Source organism: Ictalurus punctatus, chromosome 13 (assembly GCF_001660625.3).
Source record: "Ictalurus punctatus breed USDA103 chromosome 13, Coco_2.0, whole genome shotgun sequence".
Classification (NCBI taxonomy): domain Eukaryota; kingdom Metazoa; phylum Chordata; class Actinopteri; order Siluriformes; family Ictaluridae; genus Ictalurus; species Ictalurus punctatus.
The window spans coordinates 26,977,967-27,000,000 of record NC_030428.2 but is presented as its reverse complement, the minus strand read 5'-3'; the positions used below and the strand labels follow the sequence as shown (position 1 = coordinate 27,000,000).

The 22,034-nt window shown below is 44.7% G+C and overlaps 1 protein-coding gene across 2 annotated transcripts in view; it reads right to left on the bottom strand.

Moving 5' to 3' along the window:
• Positions 1 to 22,034, bottom strand: part of mpp7a (MAGUK p55 scaffold protein 7a) — a 128,393-nt gene that overhangs the window by 75,345 nt on the left and 31,014 nt on the right. For both annotated transcript variants that reach the window (XM_053684838.1, XM_053684839.1), the window contains one exon: positions 11,891 to 12,009. In XM_053684838.1, coding sequence (XP_053540813.1) covers positions 11,891 to 12,009 — 119 coding nt within the window. The remainder of the gene's footprint in view (positions 1 to 11,890; positions 12,010 to 22,034) is intronic.

Below are 22,034 nucleotides of genomic sequence, written 5' to 3'. Positions count from 1 at the left end.
ATACTCCACGTTTCTGTTCAGCGCGCTCACACACACACACACACACACGTTGAGTGTAGGTAGCTGAGGTGAAGGGACGAGGTGGAACGTAGCAGTCGAGTCCCCGAGCGTTCCTCAGAAGGCCATCTGTTTCGCCGGTTGTAGTGACGCCGAGCTGCTTTAGTGCTGTACAGTTCAGGAACGTATTTACAGGTCCGGCTCTCCTCCAGCTACCTGCCTGTCCACTAAAACGCCACCTGCTAGTGCGCCTTTAAAATCCATTACAGAGCAGTGCGGCGGAGGAGGAGGAACGTGGAGGAGAGACACCGGGGCTGAGCGTAAAGCAGGGAAACGAAGCGCGTGCGAGATAGCCGTGCACGCGACCTGAGCTGGGGGCGTGGCCATCACTCGGCGAATAAATCGGGAATAAGACGCTTCTTGGCGTGCCGTTATAGGAAAATAAAACCGACGTTGGCGTGCTTCGCCGACGATTGTGTTTATTTATGGTCATTAAAAAAAAAATACCACGTTTGATTTGTTTCTTATCCAGTTATGGTTACATTTAACGCCGTGGAACATTTGTTCAACAAGTTCGTTCCTGTTCTCCTTACAGCCATCAACACTTGTTGATGATGACCGTGCGTGTCCTTTCCATCATTAATCTCGATGAGGTCTATAATAACTACATCGTCTAGCAGACGTCCGTCAGCTTAAACATAAAAACGATATTTACGCTCAAACCAAGTGGCCCGCCGGTGTATTTACCCGTGCTAAGCTTAATATTTGCGTAAACCGGAGCGGAAGGAATAAACCAAGCACGGCATTAAACAGAGCTGATGTGGAAAAACGACACGTAGGTCAGAGAGCAGAGGGGGCGGGGCTAGAATACACCCTCGTCTAAGTCGTTTCCAACGGGACGGATCCCGGGTCTTCGGATGGCCACTGAGAAAACGTGGCAGAGCAAACATGAAAAAATAATAAATTGTTGATGATGACCCAAAAAAAAGAAAGAAAGAAAGACAGGAGAGAGAGAGAGAAAAGAAGGAAGATTGAAAGAGGAGATGCTTTGAAACACACAGGGGGGAAAAAAAGAGAAAATACATAACGATGAACCGTATCGGGAAGGTTACCATGAAAACAACACGGAAAGAAAGATGGAGGCGAATCAAAGCAGGATAAAGGGGTAAAAGCCAAGCAAAGCTGAGGTGCACGAGAGAGAGAGAACGAGAGAGAGAGAGAGAGAGAGAGGGGCGCAGTCCAGACGACACGGAGACGCTCAAAAGTTCCGTTTTAAATCCGTGCTCCTGAAATGACTTTCACCTCCTTTCATGTGGGTACTCGGAGTACCATGTGGCGCGGGAGTATCGGGTGACGGTGCGGCCCCGAGAGCAGGGCCGCCATCAATCAGCACCTCATCACCTTGCCTTCGGGGTACGCACCCGGAGCTCAAAACGCAGAGACGGGAATTTCACGTCGAGACGCCCCGAGACGCACTTACAAAACTCTGAGCGCTAAACATCCAGACACCACGCGTCTTTACCTTAAAACGCCTTTTTATGTACAGACACTTGATATCTGTGAGAGAGAGAGAGGGAAGGAAAAAAAACAGAGCAGACCTTATATTTAATCCACGGCCATCAAAAGACGACGGAGTTCTTTATCTTTCTGCAGGTCGGTTGAAAAAAAAAATTCTTTCTTTTCAAAATGAAACAAAAAAAAAAAAAAAAAAAAAAGCAAAACGTTAATTTTTAAAAAAAATACTTTTTTGGATTAAGTATTCTAGTATCTCTCTCCCCTTCGCTTGTTTCAGATTCAATCAACCATTGAACCATTTATTCGTTTTTTAAACGGATATATTTCTCTATATATTGACCTCATTTGCTAAATAAATAAATAAATAAATAAATAAATAAATAAATAAATATATATATATATATATATTTATTTAAATACCAGCTGACTCGTACTTGCAGGTACAGATTGTGTGATCTGATGGAAGAAATAAAAAAAAAAAAAACGCATTATGAAGACGACACACAATATACACTACACACATCACGATATTCCGATACTTTTCCGAAAGGGTTAAATAAATAAATAAATAAACAAACAAACAAACAAATTAATTAATTAAAAAAGATACTCCAATACCTGCTATATCTCAGAAGTGTGTATTATGATAAATTGATAAACGATCACGATATCGATATCATATCGTCATATCGGTCAGCCCTGATTCCCGGGTCGCCTCAGTTCATGCTGAAACGTTCTGCAGTGGGGTCGGGGGTTTTTTTTTTCTTAATATTTGGATTCACGAATATTTGATTTCTACTCTGAAACAAGTATAAACCATTTAAATAAATAAATAAATAAATAAATAAATAAATAAATAAATACAAACACCGGCAACAAAGGAATGGAAACAAAACAATAAAAAATAAAAAAAAACGAAAGCTACACCGAACACAGACCGACAAACACTGCGCACTGCATACTTCGCTGTATTTTTTGTGCAACACGTCATTAAATTAAAACGACAGAATTCAAACCCATATAAAATCAAAATCGACAGATCATCGTTATTGATGCAGTGTGGGCGTGTCCAAGATGACCTGTACCGCAATGGCGTCGTACAACTCCGGAAAAGTCAACGAGACCTAGCAATCGTACAACGGCTCGGACGATTCCTCGGGCCGTTGCTACGGCGCGCACGGTTCGACGTTCCTTCGGTTCGCCGCTCACGACTTTCGTCCCTACCCGCAAGTAGTTCCTATTTACCGCCACAAAAACGGAAGAAAAACCGACAACCGCGTTGTCATCTTTATCCTGCCATACGCGACCTCTCCTCAAATGTGCGCAGAGACGTCACGAAGACGAATACAGCCTGGAAGGAAGTAGCAGAGGTTCGAGGTTTCTGCCTCGTTCCGACTTACCTCATTCGTGTTAAACTAGTTCGCTTTGGAAGCTGTATAAATCGCTACTGCTGTTTGAGAACAGGCCACGCCCACAAGCGACAACGGTAGCGGTCGCTACACGGCCGCAAGAGACGGACTACAGGCGGCGCGAGCGCTAATGTGAACGCAGGCTTCGAACAGACACGACGCTTATCTACTAGACTACAGTCGTGCGTGAAATCCGGCGGTTTATTTTAGTGCATCCAGTGCCGCGAAAGGTGTAACAGAGACGTTAAACACGCGTACGGGTCAAGACCCGGAGGAGAACACTCGGCGCAGTCGGGCTGTTTTTAGCATTCCGCGTTTCTGATATCCAGTTTCACGGCTCGTGAAAAGCCCGGGACGCGACTGGCGTTTACTGCACATGTGGCGGTTACTGCACGTACTAATTCATCGGAATTTATAGAAGCTACCGGATTATAACCGACGGCGGCGCACGTGTGGGAGTCGACCGTCTGAGCGTACGAGCGCAGATGAGCAAGACGAGGAGGGGTACATCTGGCTCAAGGGCTTTATTCAGAGACGGCAGATTTCCCCAAACGGGCGTAAAGCTCGAGAGGTCGTATTATCCAGCAGTAATCTGTATCTGTGTGAAACACGATCCCCGTCGACGTGGGAGAAAGACGGCTAAATCGAGGCCGACGTCTGCTGAAGAAGTGTCAGGATATATAAGAAAGAGAATAAGAAAGACGGTGTGTGCGTGTGTGCGTGCGCGCATGTATATGTTGATCCTGGAGCTTTCCGAGACCAGAGAGCGAATGAAGAAGGCTTGGGTTTCTTACAGGATTTATTTTGGATGCAGGCTGCTGCTTTTCAGAGAGCTTGCAGTTACTAATAGCACTCTTACGTTAAACGGAGTAATGTGATTGAGATCTGTGCACTGTGGCGTCCTTTTTCATAAAAGAGAGACAGACAGAGAGAGAGAAAAACTGAGAAGGAAATATAAAAGCCATTTTAAATCAGCCTTAATAAATTCCCCTCGCTGCTCTCAGCGGTGATCGATCAGGACAGCACAATAAACACAAGAGTCGGTGAAAGCTTGCAACAGTCCGACTGAAGTCGAGTGTAAAAAGCTGTAAACACTTTCAGAAAGAAATTATTTTAATCAGTTCTACTTGTGGAAATTATTTGCAACCCTAACCCTTATTTCCTAACACTAACCCTAACTTCCTAACCCTAATCTCCTAACCCTAATCTCCTAACCCTTATCTCCTAACCCTAATCTCCTAACCCTAACTTCCTAACCCTAATCTCCTAACCTTAATTTCCTAACCCTTATTTCCTAACACTAACCCTAATTTCCTAACCCTAATTTCCTAACCCTAATCTCCTAACCCTAATCTCCTAACCCTAATCTCCTAACCCTTATTTCCTAACACTAACCCTAACTTCCTAACCCTAATCTCCTAACCCTAATCTCCTAACCCTAACTTCCTAACCCTAATCTCCTAACCCTAATCTCCTAACCCTAACTTCCTAACCCTAATCTCCTAACCCTAATCTCCTAACCCTAATCTCCTAACCCTTATTTCCTAACACTAACCCTAACTTCCTAACCCTAATCTCCTAACCCTAATCTCCTAACCCTAACTTCCTAACCCTAATCTCCTAACCCTAATCTCCTAACCCTAATCTCCTAACCCTAACTTCCTAATCCTAATCTCCTAACCCTAATCTCCCAACCCTAATCTCCCAACCCTAATCTCCCAACCCTAATCTCCTAACCCTAATCTCCTAACCCTAATCTCCTAACCCTAATCTCCTAACCCTTATTTCATAACCCTAATCTCCTAACCTTAATTTCCTAACCCTAATTTCCTAACCCTAATCTCCTAGTCCTAATCTCCTAACCCTTATTTCCTAACACTAACCCTAACTTCCTAACCGTAATCCCCTAGTCCTAATATTCGGAACCTAACCCTAATCTCCTAACCCTAATCTCCTAACCCTAATCTCCTAACCCTAATCTCTTAGTCCTAGTTTCCTAACCCTAATCTCCTAACCCTAATCTCTTAGTCCTAGTTTCCTAACCCTAATATTTGGACCCTAACCCTAATTTCCTAACCCTAATCTCCTAATCCTAATTTCCTAGCCCTAATCTCCTAGTCCTAATCTCCTAACCCTTATTTCCTAACACTAACCCTAACTTCCTAGCCCTAATCTCCTAACCTTAATTTCCTAACCCTAATTTCCTAACCCTTATCTCCTAACCCTAACTTCCTAACCCTAATCTCCTAACCTTAATTTCCTAACCCTAATCTCCTAACCCTTATTTCCTAACCCTAATTTCCTAACCCTAATTTCCTAACCCTAATTTCCTAACCCTAATTTCCTAACCCTAATTTCCTAACCCTAATTTCCTAACCCTAATTTCCTAGTCCTAATCTCCTAACCCTTATTTCCTAACACTAACCCTAACTTCCTAACCGTAATCCCCTAGTCCTAATATTCGGAACCTAACCCTAATTTCCTAACCCTAATCTCCTAACCCTAATCTCCTAACCCTAATCTCCTAGTCCTAGTTTCCTAACCCTAATATTTGGACCCTAACCCTAATTTCCTAACCCTAATCTCCTAATCCTAATTTCCTAGCCCTAATTTCCTAACCCTAATCTCCTAGTCCTAATTTCCTAACCCTAATCTCCTAACCCTAATTTCCTAACCCTAACTTCCTAGTCCTAATATGTGGACCCTAACCCTAATTTCCTAATCCTAATCTCCTAACCCTAATCTCCTAGTCCTAATTTCCTAACCCTAACTTCCTAACCCTAACTTCCTACTCCTAATATTTGGACCCTAACCCTAATTTCTTAACCCTAATTTCCTAGTCCCAATTTCCTAACCCTAATTTCCTAGTCCTAATCTCCTAACCCTAATCTCCTAACCCTAATATCCTAGTCCTAACTTCCTAACCCTAACCCTAATTTCCTAGTCCTAATCTCCTAACCCTAAGTCTTACAAATAAATCCTGTAAAGTAAAACATGACTTAAAAACAATGAAACTAAAATCTATTCTATGACAGCGTGCAGTAAACTAAACAATAAATAAACTAAACAAACTGGATATAGTGTCTGACGGCCCTCTGCTAGTAGCGTCCGGTATAAAGTGTGCAGATTCATAAGGAAGTGAGCTGGAAGTTTTACTGAGCATCGCGTAGATCCAGCCAGAGTTCGTCTGCAGACTCGGACTTCTGATCACTCTCTGAAAAGTGGTCTCTGACGTCATATTCTGCTTTCTTTACTCACGTCAATTTCCTGCTGGAAAATCTAATGTTTGGAAATCTAAAATGTACTGACTCGATAATGTAGAGGTCATTAAATAAAAATCTAACACGTATATAGTTTGTCCAAAAAAACAAAAACAAAAAAAAAAACAGGACTTTTGCACAGTACTGTACAAGTCAACTGTCTTGTTAATCTTCGCTCATAAAAAATATATACACATCAGGACGCAGCAGTAAAACCGCGCTGAACTCAGAAACATGAAGGGACTAATCTAAACCAAACCCACAGCAGCGTCATCACAACACAGACGCCACAGATCACCTGAAATAAAGAGCAAACGCCGCAAACGTTGTAACGTCGGGTTTGTTCATATCAGAAAAGTCGAGCTAGGTGGATGTCGGCCGAGTTCCTGACTGGGAATTCCGAGGTGAAAGACCGTCCCGTTGAACTTTCCCAGGTTGGATTTTTCCGGATTTCAGCATTGGTCCTTGCTGACGTTTGAAAACGTATCCGCCTTCACCACGCACACTCAGAACGGCATTTCTGAAGGTCGCAAAGACGTCTTTTCGAATCAGGACTCCGAGGATGTGGTAGGTTTTTAATAAAAAGATTTTCGGGATTTCAGGACATAAAGAAAAGTTTTAACTACACAATAATAACAATAACAATAACAATATATAGCAATAACTATAAGAAATGAAGAGTTTACACTTTGCGGTTTCTCAGTAACTGCAGTTTTTCCCCCTTATTAACTTCAAGAGGGGGAGAAATGAAAGGCTGGTGAGGGAACGACTGGTTGTGGAAGCTTCGTGATTGTTAAAAATAAATAAATAAATAAATAAATAAATAAATAAATAAATCACTGACACTGGAGACTCCTTCCATAAACGTTCCATACGTCTACATAACGCCTCCTTACAGAAAACCTCACCACCTCCATTACACTGATATACTCATTTCTTTGGTAAACAACAACACACAGTAATTGTTTATCATCAGGCTTATTTTATGTGGTGCATCCGCCGTACGGATCTCTGTGAATGAGCTGTTACTATGGAAACGATAACGTATTCGGACAGGCGCATTAGCGTAAACCTGTGATTTTATGTTACAGGTGTGGTCCGTGTAGCAGGTTGTGGGTGTGGTTTAGCGCAGATCGTCATCAGGAGGAAGTGGTCCGGAATGAGGTGGACGGATTATGGCTAATGCTGTACACTTGAAAGTCGTTTCCCCAAACCTTATTTATACACAGTGCCGTCCATTAATATTGGCACCCTTGGTAAATATGAGCAAAGAAGGCTGTGAAAAATTGTCTTTGTTGTTTAATCTTTTGATCTTTTGTTTAAAAAAAAAAAATTCACAAAAATACTCTGCTCTCGTGGATATCAAACAATTGGAAACACAACACGGGTTTATAAAAATGAATACATAGGGGGAAAAAAACATATTTGAAGTGTATTCCAACTGATATTTGACATTTTTTTAGTGCACCTGGGTGACTAGGAACAGGAAATTGTTCAACTATGACTTCCTGTTTCACAGGGGTATAAATATGAGGTAACACACAGGACAAATTCCCTTAGTCATTCATAACCATGGGTAAGAGCGAGGAATATAGCTGTGATGTGCAGCAAAAGGTTGTTGAGCTTCACACAATGGGGCGTGGCTATAAGAAAATAGCACAAGCATTGAAAACGCCCGTTTCTACCATCAGGGTAATGATTAAGAAGTTCCAGTCAACTGGAAATGTCATGAATCGACCTGGAATTGGACGCGTGTCTGTATCGTCTCAACGCACTGTGAAGAGGACGGTTCGAGTGGACAAAAACTCCCCAAAGATCACAGCTGGAGAACTGCAGGAGTTAGTCGTGTCTCGGGGTCAGAAAGTCTCCAAAACTACAATCTGAAGTCACCGACATCACCACAAGGTGTTTGGAAGGGTTTCAAGAAATAAGCCTCTACTCTCATCCAAAAACAAACTCGAGCGTCTTCAGTGTGCAGACACTACTGGAACTTCAAATGGGATCGGGTTCTACGGTCAGATGAAACCAGAATAGAGCTTTTTGGTAATAAACACAGAGGTGGTTTTGGAGCACACAGAGAGGTAGCCGTATGGAAAAGTCCCTCATGCCCACGGTTAAATATGGAGGAGGATCTTTAATGTTTTGGGGCTGTTTTTCTGACAGAGGACCTGGACATTTTGTTAGGACACATGGCATCATGGACTCTACCAAATATCAACAGATATTAAATGAAAACCTGACTGCCTCTGACAGAAAGATTCAAATGGGCCGTGGTTGGATCTTCCAGCAGGACGATGATCCAAAACATCATCAAAATCAACACAGAAACGGTTTACTGACCACAAAATCAAGATCCTGCCCTGACCATCCCAGTCCCCTGACCTGAACCCCATAGAAAACCTGTGGGGTGAACTGAAGAAGAGAGTCCACCAGCGTGGACCTGGAAATGTGAAGGATCTGGAGAGATCCTGTACGGAGGAACGCTCTCAGATCCCTCGCTATGTATTCTCCAACCTCATCAGCGTTATAGGAGAAGACTCAGAGCTGTTATCTTGGCATAGGCAGCTAGCACAAAGTACTGACTAAAAGGGTGCCAATAAATGTTGCACACAGATGATTTTTTAATTTATTTATTTATTTTTTTATAAACCTGTGTTGTGTTTGCAACTGTTTGCTATCCATGAGAGCGGAGTATTCTTGTGAATTTTTTAAACAAAAGATTAGGTTAAACAATAGAGAAATTGTCTTTATTGTTTAACCTAATCTTTTGTTTAAAAAATTCACAAAAATACTTAATGTAATTAATTTAATTAATTACTACTTGAGAACAAACTGAGATCCTCTGCCGGGAAAAAAAAAAAAAAAAAACCCATAAAATGCTCAGTGCGACTCGTTTAAATGTTATTTTCTCTACCGATACGCTCTTCCTGCTAGCGTTAAGGTACAACGCCGTGCAAAAAACCACAAACCGGACAATAGCACAAAATGGTCGAAAGAAAAGTTCTACTGTAAGACAGCGGCACTAATGGCAATTTTTCCAGGCGTTATGAATCCTTTCATCAATAAGTCAGGTCTTTAAAAAAAAAAAAAAAAAAAAAAAAAAAAAAAAAAAAAAAAAAAAAAAACACTGCCTATAACCGTCACACGATCGCCACAATTCCAAGATGGCGGACTTTAATGCGACGCTGTTATCTGTAGAGGTCGACCGACCGATCGCTTTTGCCACACCGATAGTCTTCGTGTCCGTCGCGCGAGCGGCTGAGAAGGGTCCGCCATCATCATACGGTACGAGAGCGGCCTCTAGAGGCGAAATTAAAAACCATCACTGACTAATTTTGTCGTGTTATTCGAAGTGTTTTTCGATTCATTTTGGACATCTCTGTTTTTATTTGTTATTTGGAGCGTTCTTTTTGGTTCGGTTTGGATGCTGGTCTTTTAATTACTTTTAATATTCATTAATAGTTGACGTTGATATTTATATATTTATTTCACTAAAAAAAAAAAAAAAAAAAACCAGTATATTTTCACGGTACAGTCAGTACTGTTTAATTTTGTAATAAAGTTCAGCGATGTTTGACTTTGAGCGTTCCGTTTTCATTCCGAATCGATTTTATAAACTATCGGTTGATTAATTGGTTAGACAGGTAGGTACCGCCCACCTTAGTTAGTCATCGCTATCGGTCGACCTCGCGTTTTTCACCTCACGTTTGGGAAGTGATAATGAGCAGTGTAAGAAAGCATGCTCGTTTCACGTCCATGTCAAAAACAAGCAAAAATGCTGGAAATGAAGTGAAGGTTATGGGTCGGTCGCCTGGCACACAGAGACGCCATTTAATTCAGGAAACGTTTTTGGAAATGAACTGTGGTTTAAAGGGGAAAAAAACCCCAAAACACAGCGTTTTAAAAAGTACCAGTACTTGTCTGGATTCTTAAAAAACTAAAAAGAACCGGAGGGCTGTGCGAGTCAGGTGCGAGCATTGTGTCCTCGTAACGCTGAAGGATTACGAGGTCATCTTCGTGCCAAAAAACAAAAAAACAAATGTTCTCGGTCGCCCTAATTTCTATTAATAAAAACAGACTATTTTCTAGAGTCTCGAGTCTGAGAAAGTTAAAGCACAGTTAAAGCACCCGGGGACACGTCGGCTGGGTGTGAACACTCACAGATACGAGCCCTGCTCCATCGCCTCGTACCGCACCGCTCCTGAAGTAATAACTACACAGAGCCCAGGAGTCACCACGGCACTAATGTCACAGCTGTACAGGTTTCCGTGTCGGGTTTACGAGCCGAGCCGAGCTCACAGCGAGGATAAAACAGCTGTACTGGATTATGCAGGTACGGAGTGTGTGTGTGTGTGTGTGTGTGTGTGTGTGTGTGTGTGTGTGTGTGTGTGTGTGTGTGTGTGTATACATGTATAGAAATGCACGTAGGATCCTCTTATTGAACAATAACTGAGGAATGTGTGAGGGCCACTGAGAGCAGAAAGTTACTGATCTCTCTCTAACATGCACACACACATGTGACGCACCTAACCCAGGTGGAAATTGCAGATTGTGCTGGATTTCCTGTACAGCAATATGTGTGTGTGTGTGTGTATGTGTGTGTGTGTGTGAGAGAGAGAGAGAACGAGAGAGTGGCAGCTTGGAGAAGGATTACAGCCAAAGATCTCCGGAGCATAACCCTGCTGTAATTACACTATACAACACTCTGTACCGCGACCTGTGACCAGAGGACATGCTGTCTGTCCCGGGGGTCACACACACACACACACACACACACACACACACACACGTTCCATCTCTGCAAAACGGCTGTAATTCAGCACGGTTACTGGGCACACGCCAGGTCTATATCGATGCTGTTCACACACACACACACACACACACACACACACCACTGTTGAATTCTGGACTGTGATTGGTCAGGAAGTGTTGATTAAATTTTTCATAATGAATAATCATATTAGCTGTGCGGCACCAAATCACAGGTTTATATTAACGCGCTCGTTCTAATAGCCTACGTTAACGTTTCCATAGTAACCCATCGCTCTCATTCACAGGGACTTGTACGTGGGTCTTTCCACAGAAACCTATTACTTAAAAAAGTAAATAAATCATTGTGTATGAGGTGAAGTATGGAAGGAGTCTCCAATGTCAGCGCTTTGTAACGGTCGGAGTTTGCCGACATCTTCGGTGAGAACGGGAACTGACTTTATACAACAGTGAACGTATCCGTAAAAAAGTATGATACGACGTTAAAAAACGGTTAGCGTTTACAAATCGCTGTGATGTAGGAGGAACAAAACACTCTGGGAGCCTACAACTACCCTCTGATCCTAACTTTTAAAAAGGGTAGGTAAGGGGATTGTCACGTCAGCTTGGTTGGGGCAATATGGCAAAAAAAAAAAAAAATAAAATAAAATAATAATAATAATAATAATAATAATAATAATAATATCAATTTGTACATCAAGCAAAACAAGCACTTCTGACAAAAATTAAAGTAAAAAATGGGATCTTAAATATTCAAATGTTGGGTTTTTTTGCTTTTAAATATTCATTTAGTCTCGGAGAAACGTATTGTAAACGAATTTATCAAATTAATCAATATACCGTCATATTACACAGCCCTGACCTCGGGATATGATGCTCCGTCCATATTTTACCCTTCGCAAACACACAAAGGACAGGTACACACAGGTACACACTCACCTTGACGAGGGAGTGCAGGCTCCGGGCGCTGAACACGGCATGGAGAAAAGAGCGATCCTCCGCGCTCTTTACATACATCTGGAGCTGAGACGGCAACGCTGACAACAGCTCGTACAGACCTGCACAGGAAGTACAGGAAACACACTGTAAATGTGCGCGCACACACACACACACACACACACACACACACACTCATTTCACTCCTTTGAAAAGAAAAGACCCTTCATCATGACTGTTAGAAAAGTTAACTCATGGGAAGTTAATAAAAATTAAAAGTTTAAAAAATAAATAAATAAATAAAAACACAATTTCAAGTAATTAAAAAAAAAACAATGAATTACAAAAACATTCAAACAAAATGACTCAAAACTCCCTAGAACATCATGAGTCAAATACATACAGTTGCGATCAGAATGATTGAACCCCCGGGGCAAATCAGGTTTATTGTCAGAGTGTACAGACTTCCAGCTGTTTGCGATGAACACATCAAACAAAAGCGACCGAAATTGTTCGACACGACGAACGCTTCAAGTGGTTTCAACAAATTCGACTGAAAATGCGACTTATAATGATTTCTCCGGTCTCAAAAGTATTCACCCCCTGAATAGAATCCCTCACAAGAGCACAAATATACAAAACAGGTGTTGTCTCAAGCACGCCTGATGCAACTAATCAAGGGCTTTATTAGTTGCAGCAGGTGTGTTTGAGCTGGAACACATGAAATACCTGACCTGGCTAGGGGTAGAAAATTAATGAAATACCTGGACGCGGCAGAAAAAGGAAGATATCGACGGCTACAAGCAGATTTGTGAGAAGGCAGGTTGTGAAAAACCCTCGAGTGACTGTAAAAGACCTGCAGCAAGACCTGGTGGTGACAGACACTGAGGTTTCAGTGAGCACAGTAAGGAGCGTACTAAACGCAGAAGGTTTCCGTGCCAGAACTCCAAGATTTACACCACTACTGATCCAAAAGAACAAGAAAAGTCGCTCAAAATCATATAAATTAGCCACAGAAGTTTTGTGATTCTGTTCTGTGGAGCGATGAAACTAAACTGGAACTTTTCGGCACGATGGCTCAGCGGTACGTCTGGAGGAAGAAGAATGAAGAAAGAACACTGTCCACAGTCGAGCATGGTGGAGGCTCGGTGATGCTCTGGGGCTGCTTTGTATCGTCTGGCACTGGAAACCTGCAGCGTGTGGAAGGCGAGATGGATTCACTGAAGTATGAGGAAATCCTATTAGAAAACCTCATGCCGTCTGTGAGGAAGCTGAAGCTCGGGCGTCACTGGATCTTCCAACAGACAACGATCCCAAGCAAACCTCAAATTCCACCAAGGCTTGGTTGCAGAAGACGTTCTGGAAGATTCATCAGGGCCATCACAATCACCTGACTTCTCTGGTGGGATTCGAAGAAGACAGTTGCAGCACACAAACCCAAAACCCAAAGAATATTACTGAACTGGACTCCATTGCTCATGAGGAACTGACCAAGATTCCTCAGGAACACCGCCAGGAGCTGGTGTCTGGCTCGGCATCTCGTTTACAGCAGGTCGTAACAGCAAAAAGGAGCTCTAATAAGTACTAAAGATGATCGCCATGAAGGGGGTGAATACTTTTGAGACCGGAGAAATCATTATAAGTCGCATTTTCAGTTGAATTTGCTGAAACCACTTGAAGCGTTCGTCGTGTCGAACAATTTCGCTCGCTTTTGTTTGATGTGTTCATCGCAAACAGCTGGAAGTCTGTACGCTCTGACAATAAACCTGATTTGCACCGGGGGTTCAATCATTCTGATCGCAACTTTACACATCACTAAACTACACACCTTAAATACAAGTTAAATGGCAACATAAGGATCTCTGAGGTAATTAAAAACAAATTTAAAAAAGAAAAGCAAGGCGGCCATTTTGTACATAAGAGCAACAAAGCAAAAGAGGGCAAAGAAAAATAAAGCTTGGAGGGAAGTAGCAGAGAGCGTTGCTTCTTTGGTGAGCGTATTAGCTTGAGCTGATAATCTGCTAACAAAGCTACGTAAATACAAAGCCTGGCACACGAGTCGATAAAACGATCGATTTTCACACCGATTTCGCTTCGTTAGAATACCATGATATATTTAAAATACATTTTAAATGAAAGTAAATTGCATGCTGCAGTAAATCATGAGTTGTAGGCTATTCATTTTGGCTACTACACTTTTTTTTTAATCAGAACCGAAAGCAGTAGACGGACAGTCGACACCCACAAGAGACAAATATAAAGATAAATAAATAATAAAAATAAATATGTACGTGTGTGTGTATATATGTACACGCTATTGTTAGTATTGTATTATAGTCCTTTCCTTATTTTTATGTTTTTAATATACATAGAAATTTCTTTTATGTGCATGACATACAGGAGATGGTACACTGAATCTTTCTGTATGTATTTGTAATGTTAGGAAAACAAGCCTGCGCACATATATAGCCCCGCCCACAAATTAGGTTTATTCAGAAAGTCCATTTTGATGGAAAAATTCATGCTTGAGAAAAAAAAAAACAAAAAAAAAAACTTTAACGCAAACGCCAATCTTGTAAGATCTGGATCCCACTTCAAAAGCTACACATGTACGGCGTCAGAGTTCATCTCCAAGAGTAGACCACTGACCGTTCCAAACTACACCTCACTTCCTCCTTTTGTCTCGGTACTTCCTGTTTTTCCAGGAACTCAGAACTAGAGCTGTGGAAAAATACTTTCCCTGAGGTTTCATTACACCACTGTCTGATGCTCTCTCTCATACACATTGATCCCACTTTTTCCAATTTCCAATACGATACCATGTGTCGGTCTGTTTACGCTAGCGTTGTCATGGTAACCCACTTCTCCACTCTGCTCTCAAGCTCGCCCGCCACTTCAAAAGCTGAGGTATACATATAAAAAAAAAAAAGTTCATAAAATAAATAGTTTTTCATCTCTATAGCGCTGGTTCTAAAATCTAAAAATAAAAACGTGTGTACACACGTGCTACGTCGGAGCAGACTGCAGTATTCACAGATCCTATAATAAACCGTGTGTGTGTGTGTGAGTTCACACTGCACCATGGTCAAATATGTGCTGTTACACAGAGCACTTAGCTTTCGCACGCCTCCGCTTCCCAGCATCCGGGAGAAAATGACAGAGCTGTGTGGACTTCAATTACACTGCTACTGAGGGACATACCAGATGACCAGAGAATCCCAGAGTTCACCATCATACAAACACGGGTCAGCAGATCACCATCATACCAACAGGGTGTAATTACACGAGCGCCGAACAGCATCATCCAACGTTTCTCATCCAAGACAAGTACAACAACTGTGTAGCAAGAAACACTACAATACACTGTGCACATGCCACGATAACTCCTCGTGTTGGACGATATATCGTGCCAGAAATAATCGCGATGAACGATATTATCGTCATTTTATGCCACTGATGTAATGATAATATATCATGCGAGTGCGCCCTTTCGAATAGCGACGGACTTTTAATTCTTAATAACATAATAATATTCACACACTGGAAAATGCAATAGAGTGAATTCTTCACGCTTTAGTTCTTCGCTGTGCGCGTCGCTACGGTAACGGCGTATTCGTGACGTGACTTGACGTTCTACCCAGCGCCTCACTTCAGTTCAGTTCACTTCGGGTCATTGCGCGCGGACGCGAGGCGTGACGTTGTGGTCATGTTGTGTGTGAACGTCTGATTAATCTCGTACGTGTATAGGAGGAGTTTGGGCGAGTTCATGAATTAACCCGCTAGTAAAGCGCTTCGGTTCGCGGCTGCTCGTTCACCGTTCAGCTTCAGCTCGCGCAGATTAAGCAAACTCGGTTGCTGTGACATTTAGGTCGCACTGAACAGGAAGAGAGAACTCGCTCAACGTAGAATTATGTTTTGTAGGTTAGGTTTTCCAGCTAAAAACCAGAGGGGGTGCAAACTTTTGCACTCGTCTATACAGAATTAAAACGCAACCAGGTCTGATTACACCGCGTACACAACAAAAAAACCTCAGCTATGCGTGGATGCAACACACATGCGCATTAGCTTACACACACACACACACACACACACACACACACACACACACACACACACACACACACACACACTCTCTCTCTGTGGTTTAAATCAGTGGTGGGGTTTTATCCCTGCACACCAACCCCACAATTCTCTGTTCTCAACTCCAGCTCATGAACCACATCAGAGCTACAGCCCAGAATATCCCACATCCACAGGCTTTGGACTAAACCTTCTAATAACACACACACACACACACACACACACTTCAACAAGGCTTATACAAGAGGCTGCACAAGACTGGACAATTACCTGTCAATTTTTCGGAACAAAACATACACACAGCTTTCTCACTCAGCCAATCCAGTCTAAACTGGAATTAGACTGGATTCCACGTAGAACCCATTAAGAACCCTTTAACGATCTAATGAACTCTTTAAAAAAAAATCCATTTTACTAAGAGCGCCCCAGATGGTTTATCTGAAAGTTAAACGCATGACAAGTTCTAGGTACTGAGCAAAACTTCAGAAGTTCACGTCATGTTCGCGTTTTTTAGCGCGTACAAAATACCACATCGAACAGAGGGTTCGTTCCTCGCACGCTAAATCTAAACCCACACTTCATCATACGCTCTCAGGCACGAAGGCATCGAAGGTACTTTTCCATGTACTGTAGCTGGGGTTGTACCATCGAGGGTACATGTTTTGGGAGCTTTAGTGAATGTACCATGAAAAATGTACCGGACTTTTTTAAATGAAATAAATATATAAATATTAATATACATTAAGTATTAATGAACATTAAAGTATATAAAAGACATGCATCCAATCGGAACCAAAAAGTAACACTCTAATAAATAAAAATAGAGCCGTCCAAAATGAATAATAATAATAATTTTTTAAAAAACACTTCAAATAACACAACAAAATTAGTCAGTGAAGGTTTTAACTTTGCCTCTAGAGGCCGCTCTCGCACCGTATGACGGCAGACGCTTCTCGGCCGCTCCTGCAACAGACACGAAAACTATCGGTGGATCGGTTATTGGTGCCGATCAATCGTAAAAATCGATTAATCGCTCGACCGCTAATCTTTAAAAATGACCACTAGTGGCAGTGCAGCATCACCTATCCACCTACCTGCATGTCTTTGGACAGTAGGAGGAAATCAGAGAACCCAGAGGAAACCCACATGAGGAGAACATGTGAAATTCCACACAAACAGTAATCTGAGTTCAGGATCAAACCGGGAACCCTGGAGCTCCTTTACTTAACCATTAAAGCCAGCATTTTCCAAGAACGTCTGCATTAAAACTAGGTAAGAGTGCAGTCCAGACGTTCTTCTTAGCACCTAGAACCCGTCAGACATAACACTCGTACTCCGGGAGTTCCTTTACTCCTTAAAGGGGTTCTACTTGGAAGCCTTTCTGATAGGGCCAGTCTGTGCTGAGGGTTTCGAAGAGGTAAAGACAGTTCACGGTTTTTATCTGGCTGGAAATTCTGTGGGACCATGTCGATCAAACAAGGGGGCGGGGCTAAACATGACATAGTCCACTTTCTAAACCATTCCAGAAAACGATTAAAACCCCTTTTATTTTGCTTTTAGATCAGGGCCTCATTATTTCAGCTCTTACGCAGATGGAATTCTCAGATGTGGAAATGTCTTAATGGAGTACAGACGCACACGCAACCTGTTTAGAGCCGTGTGTATTTTGGACGGAGGCGGTTATCATTATCCCTCTGAACGAGAGACATAAAAATATAACGCAAATAAATTAAATTCCTTCTCTCTCGCTCTCTGCCTTTCCTCCACTCTGCAATTCGGTCAAATAAAGTGGAAATTTTCATTCCGCTGTAACTGGAAACAGAGAGATTTTCCAGTGGCAACAACCCCTTATATTACACTTGTGTATTCCTGAGAGAGAGAGAGAGAGAGAGAGAGAGGGAGAGAGAGGGAGAGAGAAAAACTGCTGGAAATCAATAAATTCCTCCTGAAGTACATGCCACTACTGACATTCCTCGTCTTTCTCAAATCATTCCCTCATTCTGTCCCCAGATCCCAGATGCTCTGAATTCTTTTCATCGCAATGGAAAAATTTAGGTTACTGTCAGCTAAGATACTGAATCTGTTCCCGTCGTATCCCTCTCTCCGACCGTTCCCGTCGTATCCCTCTCTCTGGCCATTCCCGTCGTATCCCTCTCTCCAACTGTTCACTCTCCCCGCCCACTTCCGTCGTATCCCTCTCTTTGGCCATTCACTCTCCCTGCCCGCTCCCGTCATATCCCTCTCTCCAACCGCTCCTTTTCCCCGCCCGCTCCAGTCATATCCCTCTCTCCAACCGCTCCCTTTCCCCGCCCGCTCCAGTCATATCCCTCTCTCCAACCGCTCCCTTTCCCCACCCGCTCTCATCGTATCCCTCTCTCCAACCGCTCCCTTTCCCCGCCCGCTCCCATCATATCCCTCTCTCTAACCGCTCCCTTTCCCCGCCCGCTCCCGTCGTATCCCTCTCTCCAACCGCTCCTTTTCCCCGCCCGCTCCCATCATATCCCTCTCTCCAACCGCTCCTTTTCCCCGCCCGCTCCCATCATATCCCTCTCTCCAACCGCTCCTTTTCCCCGCCCGCTCCCATCGTATCCCTCTCTCCAACCGCTCCTTTTCCCCGCCCGCTCCCATCGTATCCCTCTCTCCAACCGCTCCTTTTCCCCGCCCGCTCCCGTCATATCCCTCTCTCCAACCGCTCCCTTTACACGCCCGCTCCCGTCATATCCCTCTCTCCAACCGCTCCCTTTACACGCCCGCTCCCGTCGTATCCCTCTCTCCAACCGCTCCCTTTCCCCGCCCGCTCCAGTCATATCCCGCTCTCCAACCGCTCCCTTTCCCCGCCCGCTCCAGTCATATCCCGCTCTCCAACCGCTCCTTTTCCCCACCCGCTCCCGTCATATCCCGCTCTCCAACCGCTCCCTTTCCCCGCCCGCTCCAGTCATATCCCGCTCTCCAACCGCTCCTTTTCCCCACCCGCTCCCATCGTATCCCTCTCCAGCCGCTCCTTTTCCCCGCCCGCTCCCGTCGTATCCCTCTCTCTAACCGCTCCAGTCATATCCCGCTCTCCAACCGCTCCCTTTCCCCGCCCGCTCCAGTCATATCCCGCTCTCCAACCGCTCCTTTTCCCCACCCGCTCCCGTCATATCCCTCTCTCTAACCGCTCCTTTTCCCCACCCGCTCCCATCGTATCCCTCTCCAGCCGCTCCTTTTCCCCGCCCGCTCCCGTCGTATCCCTCTCTCTAACCGCTCCCTTTCCCCGCCCGCTCCCGTCGTATCCCTCTCTCCAACCATTCCCTCTCCCGTAGTATCCCTCTCTTTGGCCGTTCACTCTCCCCGGCCGCTCCCGCCGTATCCCTCTCCAACCGCTCTCTTTCCCCGCTCGCTCCCTCCCTCCATCTCTCCTTCCCTCCATCTCTCTCACACTCCTGCTCTCTCCATCCCCCCTCCATCTCTCCCTCCCTCCATCTCCATCTCTCTCACACTACTGCTCTCTCCATCCCCCCTCCATCTCTCTCCCGATCCTGCCCTCTCTCCCGCTTTCCTTCCATCTCCATCCCACTCCTGCTCCCTCCCTCCCCCCTCCATCTCTCCCTCCCTCCATCTCCATCACATTCCTGCTCTCTCCATCCCCCCCTCCATCTCTCCCTCCCTCCCTCCATCTCTCCCTGTCTCCATCTCCATCACATTCCTGCTCTCTCCATCCCCCCCTCCATCTCTCCCTCCATCTCTCCCTGTCTCCATCTCTCCCTGCCTCCATCTCTCACACTCCTGCCCTCTCCATCCCCCCATTTCCATCTCTCCCTCCCTCCATCTCTCACACTCCTGCTCTCTCCATCCCCCCTCCATCTCTCCCTCCATCTCTCCCTGTCTTCATCTCTCCCCCCCTCCATCTCTCTCACACTCCTGCTCTCTCCATCCCCCCTCCATCTCTCCCTCCCTCCATCTCTCACACTCCTGCCCTCTCCATCCCCCCATCTCCATCTCTCCCTCCCTCCATCTCTCACACTCCTGCCCTCTCCATCCCCCCCATCTCCATCTCTCCCTCCCTCCATCTCTCACACTCCTGCTCTCTCCATCCCCCCTCCATCTCTCCCTCCATCTCTCCCTGTCTCCATCTCTCCCCCCCTCCATCTCTCTCACACTCCTGCTCTCTCCATCCCCCCCTCCATCACACTCCTGCTCTCTCCATCCCCCCTCCATCTCTCCCTGTCTCCATCTCTCTCACACTCATGCTCTCTCCATCCCCCCCTCCATCTCTCCCTCCATCTCTCCCTGTCTCCATCTCCATCACACTCCTGCTCTCTCCATCCCCCCCTCCATCTCTCCCTCCATCTCTCCCTGTCTCCATCTCCATCACACTCCTGCTCTCTCCATCCCCCCCTCCATCTCTCCCTCCCTCCCTCCATCTCCATCTCTCTCGCTCCCACTCCTGGTCTCTCCATCCCCTCCATCTCGCTCCCACTCCTGGTCTCTCCATCCCCTCCATCTCGCTCCCACTCCTGGTCTCTCCATCCCCTCCATCTCGCTCCCACTCCTGGTCTCTCCATCCCCTCCATCTCGCTCCCACTCCTGGTCTCTCCATCCCCTCCATCTCTCTCCCACTCCTGGCCACTCCCACTCCTGGCCACTCCCACTCCTGGCCACTCCCACTCCTGGCCACTCCCACTCCTGGCCACTCCCACTCCTGGCCACTCCCCCTACCGCTCCATCTCTCTCCCTCTATCTCTCCCGATCCTGCCCTCTCTCCCGCTCTCCCTCCATCTCTCTCCCACTCCTGGTCTCTCCATCCCCCCTCCATCTCTCTCCCACTCCTGGTCTCTCTCACTCCTGCTCTCTCCCCACCCCTCCACCTCTCTCCCACTCCTTCTCTCTCCCAATCCTGCCCTCTCTCCCGCTCTCCCTCCATCTCTCTCCCACTCCTGCTCTCTCCCTCTCCCCCACTCCTCCATCTCCATCTCTCTTTCCCCTCCATCTCCCCACCTCCATTTCTCCCCCTCTCCATTCACTCCCGCTCCTGCTCTCTCCCTCCCTCACACTCCTGCTCTCTCTCTCTCCATCTGTCTCTGCATCTCCCTCCTTCTCCCCCTTAAGAACAATAAAAGAAATAAATAAAATAATAATAATAATAATAATAAGAAGAAGAAGAAGACGACTAAAAAAGCAATAATTACAAAAATAAGTCAATAAAAAAAAATAGATAAATAGAGATGAAAAATTATTTTCCCCACAGTGCCTTTATCTTCTTTAGCGACGCCGTGGGAGCGGTTACTGCGATTGGACAGGACAGCAGGCTCAGAATAACACTGTAAACTTTAATACGGTTAATAAAATCCCAGAGGTGGACAGAGATGCAGTCTGAGACACTCCAGTCACAGGGCAGCTGATCATACTCAGAGCTGCCCTCAGAATCTTCATGTTCACCTGTGTTTTATACATCCTCTTTGGGGTGGTGTGATGAAATGGAGTGATTCTTTTCCTTTAACAGCACTTTCTAAAGACTTTTATTCTTCTTATTACATAATACCAATGAGTAAACATATTCAGCCAGTTCCTTACTACATTACACTCAATTACCTGCAGTGTGAAACCAAGCTACACGAAATAGCAAACAAACCAAATGAATCAATTTCACTCACGCAAATGGAGTCATAGTGAGAAAGCCACACTGACTCACGACTCGACTCGGATTCCAGACTGAACAGCTAATGAAACTGAAGTGTGAATCCAAGACATCGTTACCAAGACAACGTCCTTGCTCACTTGTGAAATGCAAGGCACTATGACTATGCATGGATATGCAAATTGAAAGAGCCACACATCATCCTGCCACCCTGACTCCGCCCCCTTCCCCCAACTCACTCTCAGATTAACCTACTTAGGCTACGTCCATATTAATCCGGATGAATCTGTAAACGCATCTTTTTCTCCACGTCTTGGCCTTCCATCACACGGAGACGGAGCTTTTCGAAAAACGCTCTCCCAAGTGGATAAACTTCAGGACGCCGTCTTCGCTTTGTAGTGTGGACTGAGAAAACGGAGATATTCGAGAACGATGAGAGACGCAGTCACG